This window comes from Glycine max, chromosome 13, assembly GCF_000004515.6.
Source record: "Glycine max cultivar Williams 82 chromosome 13, Glycine_max_v4.0, whole genome shotgun sequence".
Taxonomy (NCBI): domain Eukaryota; kingdom Viridiplantae; phylum Streptophyta; class Magnoliopsida; order Fabales; family Fabaceae; genus Glycine; species Glycine max.
In genome coordinates, this window is record NC_038249.2 from 37,748,494 (window position 1) to 37,766,935 (window position 18,442).

General features: G+C 32.7%; 3 protein-coding genes and 1 long non-coding RNA gene across 4 annotated transcripts; 2 read left to right on the forward strand and 2 right to left on the reverse strand.

Annotated features, from left to right (window-relative positions):
* Positions 1-1,286: 1,286 nt before the first annotated feature.
* Positions 1,287-4,480, forward strand: LOC100792909 (vesicle-associated protein 4-1). Its single transcript, XM_003543223.3, has 7 exons — positions 1,287-1,689; positions 1,806-1,876; positions 2,049-2,130; positions 2,241-2,359; positions 3,724-3,801; positions 3,884-4,003; positions 4,098-4,480. The coding sequence occupies exons 1-7, from the start codon at positions 1,497-1,499 to the stop codon at positions 4,155-4,157; spliced, it is 723 nt and encodes a 240-aa protein (XP_003543271.1). The 5' UTR covers positions 1,287-1,496; the 3' UTR covers positions 4,158-4,480.
* A 5,704-nt stretch (positions 4,481-10,184) lies between these two features.
* On the reverse strand, positions 10,185-10,721 carry LOC100793429 (uncharacterized). The gene has a single exon (XM_003543224.5). It carries the CDS (start codon positions 10,653-10,655, stop codon positions 10,386-10,388), a length of 270 nt encoding a protein of 89 aa, XP_003543272.1. The 5' UTR covers positions 10,656-10,721; the 3' UTR covers positions 10,185-10,385.
* A 490-nt stretch (positions 10,722-11,211) lies between these two features.
* LOC121173342 (uncharacterized) lies at positions 11,212-12,759 on the reverse strand. The gene is made up of 2 exons (XR_005887984.1): positions 12,640-12,759; positions 11,212-12,495 (listed from the first exon to the last, which is right to left on the reverse strand). It is a non-coding gene; the product is annotated as an uncharacterized lncRNA (long non-coding RNA).
* Positions 12,760-15,141: 2,382 nt separating this feature from the next.
* LOC100775489 (uncharacterized) lies at positions 15,142-17,712 on the forward strand. The gene is made up of 2 exons (XM_003541814.4): positions 15,142-16,157; positions 17,023-17,712. Exons 1-2 carry the CDS (start codon positions 15,888-15,890, stop codon positions 17,593-17,595), a joined length of 843 nt encoding a protein of 280 aa, XP_003541862.1. The 5' UTR covers positions 15,142-15,887; the 3' UTR covers positions 17,596-17,712.
* The last annotated feature ends 730 nt before the right edge of the window (positions 17,713-18,442 follow it).

Genomic DNA, 18,442 nt, shown 5'->3' on the forward strand with positions numbered 1-18,442 from the left:
CCAGTCTGTTTGAAACTTCCTAATCCAATAATGAGAGGAATCAGAACCTGCTGTTGATAATTTGTTAAAAAAAAGAGAAAAGTTGAAATTAACAAGACTAGTCCTAATGATAAAGTGGAGTAGTAATAATCACAGCCTCACAGGTATATCCATTAAATGGAAATAAAGGGTGAAAGTCCACTCATTAAAATATCTTGGTTGAAGAAGTAGTAGGAAAAGAAAAGGGGAAATCCTTCTTTGTGATAAAGCAAAGGAATGTCATAATAATTCCCATAATCAATTTCCCAACGAACAACAAACCTAACCCACATTTGTTAATGCCCCCTACATCAAGCCACACCTAACTTAATCTCCCCTCATTAATGCCTTCAACCTTCAATCCTAACCCATGCCTCCTTACTTTTAATGATTTGGCCATTGAGATGAGTCGTAATATTTTATTTTATTAAAAAAGTTATACCCTTAAAAATATATTTTTCATACTTCAAATATAATTTTTCATTTTAGTCGTTTTTTAATAAAATAATCTCCATAAAGATGACGTTTTTTTTTTAACTGAACTACAGAAATGATGTTAAACTTTGTCTTTATTTAGTTGTCATTGACTACTGATGTGACTAAAAAGTCAAAAAATAAAATAGAAACATAATATACTATAGAGATTAAAATTTATAAGGACTAAGCTAATAATCGTATAAAATTAAATTTTACTATATTACATACTATAGTAATTAACAATAATAAGTAATGACAAAAATTAACAAAATAAAATAAAATATTATAGATACTATTTAAAAAAAAACTAAAATAAAAAATCATGTATAATACTTAAGCTGAAAACACTTAAACATATTTTTGATTAAGCATATTTAAAAGATCACAATAGTTTTTATGAGTTGTGTATGAATGCTATAAATATATAATTGTACTACTAGTAGGTTATTTTCTTAAACGATGCAATTTTGAATTTGGTTTAGAAAAAATGTGCGAAAAAATAATGTTGGAACTCGGAAGGAATCTATTTAATGCTTAAAATCTTACAAAAGACTGGTTTGTTGAGACTTTGAGAATATGAAGAAAGAGAGAGAACATTGCTTGCAACTTGCAAGCATAATATATCACATAAAATAACATACAATTACTCCACCTGATGTAATTACTTAATCCTCAGAATGATAAGTGGGTAGTTAATTAATTATGAAATTTACTTTTTATAATAATAAAAAAATGTATCTGTCAAAAAAAAGAAAAAGAAGAAGGAAGAGCGTGTGCATTAAATAAAACGCTACCTGAAGGACACGTTGCGAGTGCAGGAGTGTGGGCATAAAGTCGTTGACAGTGAAAAACAAACTCCTCTCACTCTTCCTTCCATCTCTTCTTCAACATTCCAATCCAATCCAAAACGCTGCGTTTTATTTTGTATTCAATTCTATCAATCCCAAAATTCCTCGCCGGAGATAGAGAATCTTAACAATTCCACCACTTTCCGGCGAGACATGGCCGTCGCCGTCTCCGTCCCCGCCCGCCAGAAGCCGAGCTCCGACGCGAGCCTCTTTACACTCTGCCCCTTCTGGAGTTCGCGCAACGCCAATCAAAGCTCCTCCAAAACGGTGTCTTCCGTCGCCAGGTCGCTGCTCCCTCCCCGCCGCAGACTCCGCCTCGATCCTTCCAATTACCTCTATTTTCCATGTAAAAGCCATTCCAATTCATATTTCTAAGCTTCAATTTGTTCCTTATTCGTTTTTTCTTTTCTTTTCAATCCGTTTATTTTTGTTAATAGTGCTGAAATTTCGTTTGTTTTGAAGATGAACCGGGGAAGCAGGTAAGGAGCGCGGTTCGGTTGAAAAACACTAGCAAGTCTCACGTGGCTTTCAAGGTACATGTTGTACTGTTGTTGAAGTTTGAATATTAAACTAAAAAGTTGTTTATTATTCACCGTTAGGTTAAAATGTGTTTTTTCTATGTTTGAATACAAGCGTGTTTCTAAATTTAAGATTTATGTACTCAAGGTCGTAATTGACTTTTGCCAATGATTTTTATTTTCTTAGTTTCAAACGACGGCACCAAAGAGTTGTTACATGCGGCCACCGGGAGGTATTCTTGCTCCGGGGGAAAGTTTGATTGCAACGGGTAATTTTTTTTAATATGAAAATTGTGTTTTTGAAATTGCATTTGTCATTTTGTTAATTTTCTTTTGTTGCATTATGTTAATGCTTCTTTCTAAATTTGGTGCTTGTCAGTGTTTAAGTTTGTGGAGCAACCTGAAAACAATGAGAAGTTGTCGGATCAGAAGCACAAGGTGAAGTTCAAAATCATGAGTCTCAAAGTGAAGGAAGGAGTGGACTATGTGCCTGAGCTGGTATGTCTGGTACCTTCTGATGTTATGTAGCATCTCCTACTGATGCGAGATCATTAGGGGGTTGGGGGAAGGGAGAGAGAAGAAGGGTTGCCTCATAAATTTTGTACTTTGTGATTATTCTGTTGGGTGAATTAGAGGATGTGAAATTAACTAGGTAAGGAAAAGATCTACTTTAATTTTCTGACATTTCTCAACCCCCTTATAGTCGATTAATGGGGTTGGATATCTGGAGGGCAGCTGGGTAGGTCCTATGGACTTGCTAAGTGAGAAGAGAATTAATTTCATACAGAACAGAAAAATCTTACCTTACTAACTAGGTTTATAGCTAGCTTCACTTTATTAGTTGAATTTTTTAGGTGCACAATAATTCTCAGCTTAAAAGAATTCAAGCTATATAGTTCTCTCCCTTAAAGTCGTTTGTGGAGCATGGATTGTTTCTTTGTGGTAGGAATAACTGATACAGAACTGGGTTACGTGGTAATACCGGCTTACTTGTTGGAATTGGGTTAATTGGCAACCAAGATCTTTGGGAAATTTGGAGAAATCACAGTTCACAGGCATTTATGGAATATGCTATAAATTAATAGATAAAACTTGTGATCATACGGAAGAGTTTAGATCTATAGATTTGCAAGTTGGGTAGACTAGATGTATTTTGTATTGTCAACTGCTTGGTACTCCTTGGACTAAATCTGATCCTGTATTGGGTCAATTGAAAAATTCATACTCAGTTTTATCATGAATGATCATTTTAATTACCTTTTTGGGGTGAAGGGAATCTAAAAGTGAAAACTAGAGGCAGAGAATAAGCGGAGATAGCGGAGATAGCAGAGGAGGAGAAATGGTGAGACTGTACATGAATTCCAGAGTCGAGAAAATACGCAAGCAGTTTTTTTTCTTTAATTGCTATATTTTATGCTTCATGCTTTTCAGTTCCCTATAAGGGTTGATAATATTGTTGGTTATTCATGTCTGCTCTTGTATCATGCATTTTCCTTTTAATTTGTTTTATTATATGGTACAACTACTATGTCCTTTTAATTTGTTTGATTAAATGATTTAGCCAGCTAGTGGTTTTCAACTCCTGGTATTCTATAATATTACTCCATATGTAGGATACTAGTTTGTTTGGGTTAGCTATAGGCCCTACAACATTAACATATGCCAAAAACTGAACTTCAACTTCTGGATAGGATTGATTTATTAACAGATATTTGTAGATAGGCTATTTTCATGGTAGCGTCAGCTTGTTATATTGATAATAGCTTGTTTCATCTATTCATGCTTTAGGCAATATTTTCAAGGTTACCCGTGAATGATAAAAGTAAATAATTAAATTTGGTCTTTGGCCTTCTGTCATGCAGTTTGATGAACAAAAGGAACTAGTGACAGTGGAAAGAATATTGAGGGTTGTCTTTATAGATCCAGCTCGGCAAAGTCCTGTAAGTCAAACTTCTTTGCAAATTGTCCTAGTACAGGTCTAAGGGATTAATCTGTGATAATGACTGAGTCCGGTGATTTTAGGTTTTGGAAAAACTGAAAAGACAGTTGGCTGAAGCTGATGCTGCAGTTGAAGCTCGTAAGAAGCCTCCTGTGGAAGCAGGTCCTCGAGTTGCTGCTGAAGGGCTTGTAATTGATGAATGGGTAAGCAAAGTGTTGAGCATAAATTATTCCCTTTCAATGCTTTTTTATACTTTTGGTTATGTTTTCATCTTAAATTGTTCCCTAATGTTTACAGAAAGAGAGAAGGGAAAAGTACTTGGCCCGGCAACAAGTTCAAGCAGTAGATTCAGTGTAAAACACAATTTGTTCTTCCAGCTAATTCTTTTCTTCAGGGAAATACAATCATTGCTATGCTACTGTTGCCGTCAACCTTGAATGCGCTTCAAAAGAATTGTTGGGGGAATTGGTTGGTACCCAATTGGTAGTTTGAGAACGCAATCTGATGGAAAGATTCGTTGTATAATTTGTCAAAATTCTTGTTCTTTGGAGGAACAGTCCGATTTGTACATAGTAGAGTTTGCTTGTTTGTAAAATAAATGCAATTCCTCACTGCCTTCTGTCTGTGAAATAATCTTGAAATAACAGGTTATTAATGATAAAATCATTTTTTTTTGTGCATCTTTGTGATAATCAAGCATAGATGATATAGATTATCAATCGTCATCGAGTTTTTAGTCTGTTTGGTCAAGATTCACATCATATACTCTGTAGTCTTTACAACTGTAGTTTAAGACACAAGTCGTACATTACCTTTTAGAAGAAGTTCCGTTAATTTCCCTAAACTTATTGAGAATATGTTTAGCATCCTGCAATGGGTATTAATGAAAATATGACCGTGTAGTAGATAAACAATTGTGACGTTGGTTCCCAATAGCCATAGAAGAGGGCAAAAAGTTGTCATAGCAACATGTAAACACATGCAGGCAATGATATCTTACAGTGTGTTTTTACCACGCTTTATGAAACTGCGTTTTTTGGCCATGTTTATGTAGAAGCTGTGTTCTTGGGTATAGAAAATGGGCGTATGTGTTTCAACATGATCCAAACACTCAGTTGCCAACGAGGACAGTTAGAAACAAGACAGTGTAACGTGTCTCCTATAGTAAGAAACAAATTATATACTAAGTTTCAGACACAATAAAATGGGCCACAATCTCAATTTTTTTCTCCGATGTTATCCTAAAACAGATCACGTCCTGTACATAATATATAAGGCTGTAAGCCTAACAATGGAGCTGGAACAAGATGGTAAGCAGAAAAATACAAAACTAATTACTGAGTATCATATTATCACATATCATCTGGCAGCTGAAAATTATGTGAACCAAAAATATGATGAGAGCTGCTTTGAACAAAGACTATCATGCCACACCTGCTGCTGTTGAATGTATCCCACAAGGAAAAAGTTACAGTTCCTAACACTGTCTTCTTAGCAGGGTGGTCTTTGACAGTGCAGAGCTTTTCAAGTTTTCTAACAACATAGTCATTAGATAGAACATGCCCTTTGTTTTCCCCTCTAGGGCAGTCAGTAACCAAACCAGCTTCGTAGAATGCTACCGTGACATCTACTCCACGATTGTCCGCCTTGGTCCTCAATGCCCCATTTAAGGTGACTTCCAAAGGAGTTGCTGTAGGCCTATTGAAAGTTGCTTGCTAGCAAAATAATTTGTTCAACTGTTAAAAACATAATAAATTTTTATTGCATTATTGATTCTCTTGGAATTAAATTTTGCTGAGCAAATGTATGGACAATAAATCTTTTTTTATTCGTTAAAATTAAAGAAAAATATCAGAGAATTTACAATAACTCATGCATCTTGTTCCATCAGCTAAGCTGTATCTTCCTTGGTATAGACTAAGGAAATTAATTACCTTGTTAGGAAGTGATTTTATGTGAGAAAAAATATAATTTCTTCTATTGAATTTCAAGAAAACCTTCAAAACTGCTAATAATCAGTAATCTGGTTGGTTTCAATGGAATGGATGACTTTGAGACCTTGGACAAATTCTTCAAATGGCTCTTTGGTATTATTGCCTTCAAGATAATAACACCTATGGGAGAAGCTTTATTCATAACACACCCCATTGTCATTATGGTTATAGTTTTGATGATTGTACTCTACTTATTAGTAAAGCTGTTGGGAACCATGCTTCCACAGCGAATTGGTATCTTACCATTAATCTTAGTTTGTGTCATGATAGTGATTGCAAGCGTTTCTTCAGTTCTAATTTTGACCATTATATCTTCACATGTTGCCTGGCTGTGTCATGGTCATATTATGGGTTGCCTTTTTTGCTGTGAGTGCTTATTACCAATACCCAGAGCTCTATAAATTTGTTGCACGTCCAGTTTCATATACACTCAAGAAATTGAGTGATTGTTATTACTACAAGACACAGACTACAAGGTTGCCTGTTTAGGCCAAGCGTTATGATCATCTACACACTCTTTTCTGAAGGTTGGAGTGATTTTTGTTGTTGTTGTATTTTAAGCAGTGTGTACTAAATAAATATTATGTAAGTTGTTTGTGTGTAAAAAACATGATCAATAACAGTACTTACCTGCATTTGTTGGAAATATGTTTGCAAAGTGTATCAAATTTTCCGTGTTTGAAATTCCGCCTTTCATTATCAATATATAATGCTACCTTTTTTTAATAAGAGGATTATTGACTATTGATTTAATTATTATTTTAATCTCATAATTTAAGATTTTATTTTTTATTTTCTAATTCATGGATTTTCTAACCTATCTTTAGGGTACTATGAGTAAGGAATTAGAAGTTTTTATCGTTGAAATTGTATTTTTTTTCAATAAAATGTTTTCATTTTTAATTTTTTACCAAGTGTTCTTAGCTTTCTCCAATTACATTCATTGTTTTTTTTATGAGTTTAATAAATTATCATTTCAATTATTTTAAAAATTAATAAATTTATTATATATATATATATATATATATATATATATATATATATATATATATATATATATATATATATATATATATATATATATATACTATGTTATAACTTAATGATGGTGTAAAAAAATTTATATTATTAGTGTATAATTTCTTTTTCTTTTATTATGATTAGTTCCAATTTCAGTTCCTCAATTGTCTGTCCCAGTCGGGATACAAACATTGAAGATTAAAAAATTCTCCGAGAACAACCACTTAATCATACATAAATCATAAATGTTTTATCCTTGCATTTAACTAAAGTTTTGTTTCTTTTTGAAATAATAAAATATTTTAGACTTAAATATTTTTTTTAATTCCTATAATTTAATATTTTTTTATTTTTGTTCTATAAATTTTTTATTTTAATATTTACAAAATATGTTTGTTTTATTTTTTATTTTTAAAGTATTTTATATAATGTTTTTCACTGTTAGGGAACAAATGATATACCCATTCATAACCAAAAATTAGGGAATAATTTATGATGAAAACATAACCAAAAATATAAAAAGCACGCTGTGTACATGACCGCTATGATACGTTTGGGTTAGAGCCGTAAAGAGCTTGGACTTCACCAAAAATTTAAGAGAATCTAATATTGAAGTCGAAAGAGCTTGGACAGTCTACATGTGGGAGTTTGTCCAATAAGTATTTAAATACATACACAAATGATATACATACCTCCCATTAATGTAAAAAGTTAATTATCATTCACTAAAAAAAAAAAGTTCCCTTCCCATAACACAAACATTATTACTCATGAAAAGATTTGATACACTGCTCCATTAACTGCGTTTCAGCCGGCCAAAAGCAAGATATCTGATGACAACTTGGTCTAGACCGGCAAGCGTCTTCCACTCTGTGTGTAACTATGAATCCATCTGTTGATAGTATCAGAAATCGCATGGGCAGCCCATTCATAGAGCTCACGATAGCAGAAATAACCGGTCACTGTAAGAAAGATAATCCATAACATGGCAGTGAGCCAAGCAATGAGTGTAGATATAGTGCTCAATATCAAAACCGAGCAAATGCTTCCGACTACCAACATGAAGTGTCGGAATGCCCTTGTTGGGAGGGTCCCAATACGCTGTGAAAGCAGCGTGGTGACCCCCAGTAGCCACAGTAAGTAGAACAATACGGTCATCAGAACCATAGCATTCGTGACTATGGGGTGTGATTCGAATAAGACTGCTCCCATAGATGTAGTCTTCAAGGCAATAATAACAAAGAGAAATTTGAAGAATTTGTCAAGGATCTCTGGTGAATCCCTGAACCGATCTTCCTCCCTGAACCCATTCATCTCTTCCACAGGAGGCTTCTTACGAGCTTCAACTGCAGCATCAACTTCAGCCAACTCGAGGGTATAAATAGTGTTTTGTGGAATTGCCACGTCATCAACTTCAGCCAACTTCAGGGTGCATTTCCCGCTTGGACAGTGACGGGGTGCATTCCCAATGGGTGCATTTCCCGCTTGGGACAAACATGGAAGATATAAATACTGTTTTTGGCGGGGTGCATTTTGACAGGGAATGCTTTTTATAGAGCCGTGATGGGGTGCATTTCCCAATTGATGACGTGGCAATTGAATTTCCCAATTGATGATGTGGCAATTGAATTTTCCAATTGATGATGTGGTAATTGAATTTTCAATTTTAAAAAAGAAAACAAAATATAATTTAGAGACCTAATTAAAAATTGCTGAATTTTTCAAAGACCTATGGAGTAATTTAAATTAAATATATATATATATATATATATATATATATATATATATAAAATCAACTGCATTTAAATTTTGTTGGACAGTGACGGGGTGCATTCCCAATGGGTGCATTTCCCGCTTGGGACAAACCTGGAAGATATAAATACTGTTTTTGGCGGGGTGCATTTCCCAATTGATGACATGGCAATTGAATTTCCCAATTGATGACGTGGCAATTGAATTTCTTGATGACATGGCAATTGAATTTTCCAATTGATGACATGGCAATTGAATTTCTTGATGACATGGCAATTGAATTTTCCAATTGATGACATGGCAATTGAATTTCCAATTTTAAAAACGTTGATGATGAATGGTATTGGTAGCATGAGGATGTGGTCATTGAAAGCGTTGTTGCTGGAGAAACGAATCAAACGACAAGGGAGCAGTGGTAATGCAACGCAATCTAATAATGTTGTTGATGAGAAGAGAAAGACGGAGAGAGCTGAGAATGTCATGCACTTGATTTGCTGGGGACCCACCTGCTCTTAGATCTTAATAAATATTTGGGTTTGCTTCTTCTTTTTATTTTTACCTTTTTATTAATTATTTTCTGTTGCTTGGATTGCATATTTGCAATTGCATGTATGTGAACGAACGGAGGCATGGAAGAAGAATGTTCAAGTATATCTTTAGTGCATGTAAATATGAGGAATTTTGATTTATATATATATAGAATGTGATATGACTGTAAAGTTTTTTATGTTGCTATTTTATCATGTATTGTATTGTGCGGTAATTTTGTTAAATTTTATAATAATTGTTATATTTAATATGATTTTTATTAATAAATAATGTAAAAAATATATACTTATGATTTATGAAAGCTTTATGTTTTATGAAAGTTTTATGTTAACCAAGGGAAAAAGTTATTATGTTTTTCCATTTTATTCTTAAATCACAATAAATTTAAAATAAAACTATTATACGTAGCTGTTCTATTCCTTTCTAGCATATTCACCAAATGTTGCTTTTACAATTTCAAATACTGTAAAAATAATGCCAAAAAGCAAGTGTACAAAAAGTTGATCACGTTAAGGGCAATTGGTTTTAAGCCAAAGGGAGTGACTTAACTGCAGTGCAGATAACGTGGCTGTTATTTTGATACAAACTAACTCCAAATCGGGAATAGTTACTCCATTTCATTGCAATCCTTGTGACATTTTATGTCAATTCTTGACATTGCGGGAAATCACGAAATAATGCAGTCCTTTACATTTCATTGTAATCCTTGACATTGCTGAAAATTAGTCCAAAATAATGCAACTTATGTGGCTGAAACCACAATCACCTATGGTTGAGCTAAGCAATTGCGACCACAATTCTTGCAGCTGATCATAGCATGTATTGAAACGTTATTAATAAATTTTTTTATATAAAAAATAGATTTTCAAACCCTTTTCTTTTGTAAGCATCCGTCAAAAAGGGAGTTTGTAAATCTTACATAATACACAGATCATGTCAAGTTCTCTCTTTCCTTTCCATGATTAGGACTAAATAACTAATTGGGGACATAAATCGTTTAGAAAAACATTCAAGGATCCATATGTGCACATAATTAAAATTTTAAAATTGAGCTTAACAGACAAAATAATTGAAAAACAGACCTCGGTTTTCTTTTCATTGGATCAAATATTTACCATTTTCATAGACAAAATTTTGTATTATGAATCAAATAGATACATAAGGTAAAGGCCAAAGGGATGCATGCCATGACAAAAAGGCTACAAAGGTAGTATTGAATCTTCATAAACCTTGCAGCACAATGATGAATGCAATTAGAATAGTCCACACACTAAAACCTTGAAGTATTGGGACCCCAACAGCTCAAGTCCATGACTTTCCTCATGGACTCCTCCTTGGTCCTCTTGACCTTATTGGAGACAGCAGCAGAAGTAGCAGAAGACAAGGTTTTGGCCTGAGTGTAGGATCTAATGTTGCTCTTGGCATGCTGCTGCAGTGACCTCAATGCATGGTTCCACCTGCACACCCCCAATTGATCCTTCAATGCCTCCACTGCTCCAATGCTTGATGCCACAATCCAAGCTCTGCTGGCTGCACTCATGTTTAATTGTTGTTATAAGCTTTTGATGAATCTAAATGAATGAATATTGGTATGTGTGAGGTGAGTGATTTGTTAATTCCTATATATATGTAAGTTATTGAGTGATTTACAAATAGGAGTTTGATACTAAAACCACAGGCTGTTTTGGCCTTTCGGGGTGGAAGAGAATAAAGGAAAAGGAAAACCAGGGGCGTTGCACCCACTGTTTGGAGCAGAATCCACACGGTTCCTTGTCTTATACAAGACTCACTGTACACGCTGTTTAATAATTATTTAATAGTAGTAAAGTGCTTTCTTATGAATTCAATAACGTACAAAAAGGAATGCGTGGCTCTACGCTTATTCAGTTCTTTCCAAGAAAGTTGACAACTTGACATAGCCTAAATAAATACTAACGCCTCAATCATTTCAGTTAAAATATAATAGGTAAAATTTAAATTATTTTAAAACAATGATACGTGAAAAATAATTATAGGGGCGAAAAAAATATGTACACTTACCAAGGTACTTATATTTTCATATAAAAAATATGATCATCAAATTTTAGAAAATATGATAATTTAGCTCATTTGTTTTTATAAAAATTGATCATGTTTTTATAGTTAGGATGAACTAGATTTACATGTTTTTTTAGAATTTAAAAATTAAATTCATTAATATAAAAGTACAAGAACTTTAATAATTTTATAGAAAGGTGGATTACAAAGTGCAACTTCCGGAAGAGTCTCGCATCCATCTTGGTTTTTCACTGTCCCCTCCTTAAACACCTCCACTCGAATACACCGGAGGTTACACCCATTCTGCAGTTGCCACCCATCACCGACAATAATAAACCTATCATTCGACCGTTAACTTTTCTTAACGATACTGCGCCTACTCCGAGGTTGCTTGTCTTGGTTCAATGGGAAGGGTTACCACCAGAGGAAACCACGTAGTGGGAATCTTGGGATGAGTTGAGCGCTGAGTATAACCTTGAGGGCAAAGTATTTTTCGATGAGAGCGGGAATGTTAGGAGAAAGGAGGAACAAACAAAAGCTGATGACCCAGATCGGAGCCAAAAAAGGAAAATTACAGTACCAAAATATCTGGATGATTTCGTTTTACCGAATTGAGGAATTTAAAGCTGAGCTGGCTCATGAGGAAGTGTTGTCAGTCTTCTCCCCTATCGTGCGGCACCATGCATTTTCGCAACGCACTAAACATTTCATTAGCATTTCCTTTCTGTTTTGCACATCCCATTATCACAATTTCTGTTACGAGCCTTGCATTCTAGCACCTTCTATAGGATTCTATATAATGGAATATTGTGTATGTAATGGGTATCAGATAAATAAAAATTTCACTTTTCTTCTCTCGTGCGCGCTTAAGGGGGACCTAGCCCTCTAAACCTAGGTTCTGCGTTTTATTCTTAACACCATCACTCAATTTCTTGAGTGTATATGAAACTGGACGTGCAACAAATTTATAGAGCTCTGGGTATTGGTAATAAGCACTCACAGCAAAAAAGGCAACCCATAATATGACCATGACACAGCCGGGCAACATGTGAAGATATAATGGTCAAAATCAGAACTGAAGAAACGCTTGCAACTAATCACTATCATGACACAAACTAAGATTAATGGTAAGATCCCAGTTCGCTGTGGAAGCATGGTTCCCAACAGTTGCACTAAGAAGTAGAGTACAATCATCAAAACTATAACCATCATGACAGGGGTGTGTTATGAATAAAGCTTCTCCCGTAGGTGTTATTATCTTGAAGGCGATAATACCAAAGAGCCATTTGAAGAATTTGTCCAAGGTCTCTAATGACTCCCTGAACCGATTCACCTCTTCCTCTCTAAGACAATTGTGTTAAAAATGAGAGATAATTAATGAGATGCAAAAATAAAGTGAAATATAATTATCCAGTGTAAAGATAAAAGCTTTGGTTGAAGACTTGAAGCACAGAAAAGAATATATAATATGAAATGAAATATCTTACCTCAACTCAACTGCTATCACATGTATTTTCATGTAGGTTCTAATCCTTGTCATTTGGTAATTGTGGTCTAGAAATTGATTGCAGTTCAAAATAACCTGGTAGTTCTGTATACTGATTCTGTTGATATGGCATTACACTGCATGTGGTTTCCACACGATTCTGTTTGTATGGTAATTGTTGTCTTGGCCTAGGTTTTATATTCTGCTACTTTTTTAATTTTGTCTTATTTAACCGTTATGTTTCCATTTAGAAATGAGTTGTGCATAAGGGGGAATATGTTTCCGTTAGGGCTTTATGATCAAACTAAATTTTCGTGATCTTAACAACCTTGATCTACACAGATGTTCTCTTCAGAAGATTAGTATATATATATATATTAAATTACACTGGAAAATAGATATTTTAATTTAATGCATATGGATGAAATGATGTATTATTATTAAAATTACCTTAAATTGTCAGGTGAACAGTGACCCAACTATTACCATTAAATATGCAAATTACGTAATAAATTGAACTAAGTTACAAATTATTTAACGATTCTATTTGTTTCCACATTAGCTACTATTTTTTTTTAAAAAAGATCATCTTATAAGAATTACATTTAATTATTGAAATTTCAACATATTATTTAAGACCTTGGCCAAATTTACTTTAAATTTTAATTTAATACACCCTGTTAATTTTTTAAAAATAAATTATGATTTCATATTTTAAATATTATTCAAATTTTAAATTAATGTATGAATATAAAATATCAACATAAAATAAAATTTTAGTTAAATTTATAATCTTATAATCAATATTTTTCACCAAAATATTTTTTTTATATATCGACTATAAATTCACTCATTAAATTTAAATTTATACTAATTTTAATTAAAAAAATTATGTAAAGGAGAGGTTGAATTTAAAATAAATATAAAATAATTTTCTAAAGTTATTTAAAACAATGTTGTGAAATTATATATATGAATTTAATATGAAATATTTTTTAAAAAATAAATCAAAACATTGATTTATACTATTGTTGAATAAAAATATTTTAATTTCGTGTATGATAAAAAATAATTAATTAGGAACAATTTAAATACAATAATGACACACTTATAGGATTTTACATCCCCTCTAAAAAAAAATTCTCTCCATCATAAAACAAATTTTGTCTAATAGTTCTCTCTCTTCTCTTCTTTATCTTCTTTAAAATATATATAAAATTTGTTTTGTAAAATCCAATATACGAGTAATGTTATTGTAATATTCCTGATTTTAGATTTGTTCTCGCATTATGACACTTTAGAGAAGTAACATTTCACTCCACATAGATGTTGGTTAGAATCTTTCCTAGGTTTTCAAGACCTCGAAAACTAACACGAATTAAAGTACTCTAAGTCAAACATGTTTAATTGTAAAAAATAAATATATTTTACTGATTTAAATAGTATCAATTAATTTTTTTAAATCATCCTTAATTATATAATTTCATACTTATACAATCTCTAAATCATTCTTATTCTAGTGTGATTCAATTGAAGTATTGTAATTATCTTTTTAAATTTCGCTTGTTACATAACATACACTCTGTCAGGGTCTTATTCATGATGGAGTCTAGCGTGAGTGACCTCCTTAGATCTCTCACGATGCGTAAGTTTTAAACCTTTCTTGAATATAATAATAAAATAATTAATTATAAAGATCTTGAGGGTATAGCCTGGTCATAAAGCAAATGGCACATATCTTTGCATCTTCACATACTTAAATAGAAGTCGGCTGCCACACCATACATATAAAGGGATTCTTCATAAATACATGAAATTATTGTTTTAATTTTATAATCTAGCCAAAAAAACGTTGAAATTTTTTGCTATTATATATTTGGACAAACATGTTCATGAACCTTCTTGTTGTTTTGGCCTGAAATAGAATAATAGAAAAAAGAAAAAAACATCATTTTCAAATTCTCTGGTGAAGGAAAAAGGAGAAATAAATTCTACTAATGAATTAAAAGTGCAAGAACTGAGCATTCTGATGATAAGCTTAGTTTTGAAATATTTTCCATTCTCAAAAGAAAATTTGTATTCAGCTATAATGATCTAAAGTTTTGGTTCCCTAAACAAATACCTCGAATCTCAGCAACCGGTGGCCACCGCCTCAGTGGATGACAACATCTCTACTGTTGGCAAGAAATAGCATGATAAGATACTCCTTACCATGGACGGCTGTGACAGGGGCGAGATTCTTGCCAAGAAAACCCTTAACTATCTACAAGTTTTGTTGAACAAAAAATTTAATGAGCAGAGCACCACCATCATGGGCTACAACACAGATCATTGTAATGAGAGGGAAAATACAAAACTCATAACATGTATAATTTTCCAACATTTACACATGGATTATTGCTTAAAATAAAAAAGTTATTTGATAATTTTTTAACATGTTACATCTTTACTATCTCTATCATTAATATATCTTATTATTTTATCCAAGATCTAAAAAAAGTATCGCACCGTGTGAGACCTAAGGAGGTCACCCACGTATCGTTTGTAACAATTTGCACAGTTGACTCGAAATGTTTTCCTTCTTAGTAGATGTTAATTTTAATAATTAGCAAATCCACGAATAATAAAAAAAAAAGAAAAACTATTGTTAGTATTTTAAATAGAAAAAAAATACTTCAAACTTTCAGACATTCCTACACTATACCCTTGATTTGGTTAAAACAACAACATGCGGGATATAAAGACAGATACACGCACCCAAGTTCAAAATCCAATTAATCATAACAGTAAATATATTTTGTTTTAAGACCGGAAGAGAAAGAGAAAATAAATAAATAAAGTAGGCACACACTACGCACGGTTGATTGGTTTAGAAAACTTGACTAATCCAAAATTCACGTGATTTCTTATCCATTTAATTTCTTACTTAGAAGTTTGAAGTTCCGTTATCTATGATTTGTATACAGATTAATTATACAAAACAAGAACGACATTACCGGAACCATGAAATCTTCTATATAACGCAAGATTAAGAAAAACCTGTTTCTTCCTCGTTCCACATAACATAACGCAAGATTTTCCTTGGTTCTCTTCTCTCGATCGGGTGTGTACGTAATTAACATAACATGTTTCGATAACCACACACCCCTTGTGTCATGGCATGATGATGATGATGATGAGACCAGTAACGTGGCCCTGATAAAGTTTTCAAAGTCTAAGCATCTTCTTCCTTGTTGTCATGCATGCCTGATGGAATCGACGACGCAAAAGAACAAAAGCAAAAAGTCATCGCTGTTGATGCGTCTCAAACCCGTTATGGGCTTCGACGACTCTATTATGCCCAATCGCAATGGGGATGACCCAGTTTTGTCGTATCTCGCGATCGCTAACAAGAACGGCGCTGTTTTGCCGGCCATGTTGTCGTCGATGTTCGGAGGGGCGGAGGACCTGGGAGAAAAATGCGGATGTCGCCGGAGAAAGTGGCAGGCCCTCAGGGCGGTTTTCAGTGGAACCACTTTGGTACTTTTCTTTTCTTTTTTTTTTCGTTTTTATACAACTTCTGTGATGGACGAACTCTTTGTGCTCTCACATTTAATGTTCTCAAAATTGTCTCCCAAAAAGGAAACACGAGGAAAAACAAAAAATTCTCCTTGTCATTGACCTTTATTATAATTATTGCCATATAAGTCATTACAATATAGATAACAAAACAACATCGTAACTATATTATAAATTATATTTACAATTGAAGAAGATTATGACGTAAGAACGCTCATTTCACCAACAATGTCTATTTGTTTTACCGTCAACCTGTTTTTCCCCCTCTAACTTTCTTACTTTCTGGGTGTTTTTGTGAAACTGACTCATTTTAATTTTAAAAACCAGCTTAGATAGAGTTTTTCTAGAGTTATCCAATTCGTTAACCTCTTTCTATATATAATAGATTTTTATAGTTTTTAAAAATAAACGATATATATATTTATATTATCATTCAAATCAGTATATTAATTTGTTGAGTTGAAAATTATGTCTGATTTGTTAACCATGCATGCAAGCATGTTGAATTCTTCTAAAATTAAATTGTAAATACATTCCCTATAGTTTGAAATATGTATAGCTGGATTCATGCATTGATTTTATTTTGAAATTATAGACTTAAATGCAATATTTTTAAGTGCCAACGATTTCAAAGTTTTTTAATCGAAAACAGTTGAAAATTTTCTAGCAATAATCACCCCCTGAGTCTGAATATGAAGTTTTAAATATAGATCGAGTTGCAATAAAAAAAATTACTTATTAAGTAATAGTATATTTTTTTCTTTTTTTTGTTTTGTTTTAGTGAGTTTTGTGGATAACTAACTCCCTTTTTGTTGGGATCTTACAGATGAGGATGGCTATTAAAAGGAGAGTGAATAAAGGCAAATTGTCCTTGACCAGAACCACTAGCAAATTGGAAGAAACAAATGGTAAAATCTCAAACCCAAAATGTAAAAGCACTTGCCGAACTAGTTCAAAGGTTTCCTCAACTTTTGGAAGCTCATCTACACTCACCTCCTCTTCTCCAAGTTCAAGCATTTCTTCAGTACGCACTGTTTCAAGCTCTTCCACTAATGAAAAACTCTCACATTCAATACCATTAAATGGAACTCATGTAATGAAGCAGAAGCAATGTGGTGTTGAAGATAAGAAGAAAGGACAGAACTATGGTTCAAACATAGCTCTTAGTTGTATGCTTTCAATTACTCTATTGATTTTGATTTTGTGGGGTAAAATCCTTACTATACTATTCACTTCAATGTGTTTATATCTCGTGCCTTTTGGTTCAAGAAGGCCACGCAACGTGGGGGGTTATGTAGAGAGAGAGTTTGAGTCGGTTCAAAGTAAGAAGGTGGTTACTATTATGGAAGGGGTGCTTGGGAGTGAGAGGAGTTCTTATGGGTCAATGTCAAAGTCATAGAGGGACAATGCATTTGAGGGAGTGGGACTTAATTCTTTGATGATCTTGGATTGAACTAGATATATGTATTGCGATGCTACCAATTCAATTGATTGTGCAATGTCTCTTAGTTCAATATATCTCGTCTCTTTTGAGTTTGCTAAATTCTTTATAATCTATTTGAGGATTTAATTAAACTCTTTTGCTTGTTAAATATACAAGTTTTTAAAAATGAATAATAATAGTGAAATAACTAATTTATGTTATTAATACGAGAACCAACAGTTAACTTTTTTTCATTAATAAATAAGATTATTTGCTTTACCTTCTAAAATAAGTTTTGTCCACGCTAAAAGTACCAGATTCTTCATAATATTATATTCATGTTCTTGGAAAGAACTTGAAAGAAAGACTGAATCGTGACAATTGTACATATATAAGCCAAATATGTGATATTCTATTTTCAGATCTAGAAATTATATGGTTTGCTACATATATAACAAAATTATATGTAATACTCCTATGTATTTGTACATATACAATCAAAAATAGGTTTTTATTATTTAAATTTATAATAGAAAACTGAAAGTGAGATTCATTTTTGCTCATACTTTCATACAATTTTTATTATGTTTGACGTTTAATTTTAAACATGAGTTCATTTTTATAATTGATTTTCGTAATTTTCATGTGATTCACTAATGGTTTTTTTATTGAGTGGAAATATTTTTGTAAAAGAATGATGCTTATTATGTAAAGAAACTTTCATCAATATTTTATTCAACTTCTTCTGGTATTAGTAATCTCTATTTGTAAGCTAAATTATTCTTTTACAAAGGTTAAAGATATTAAACATATTTTCAACACT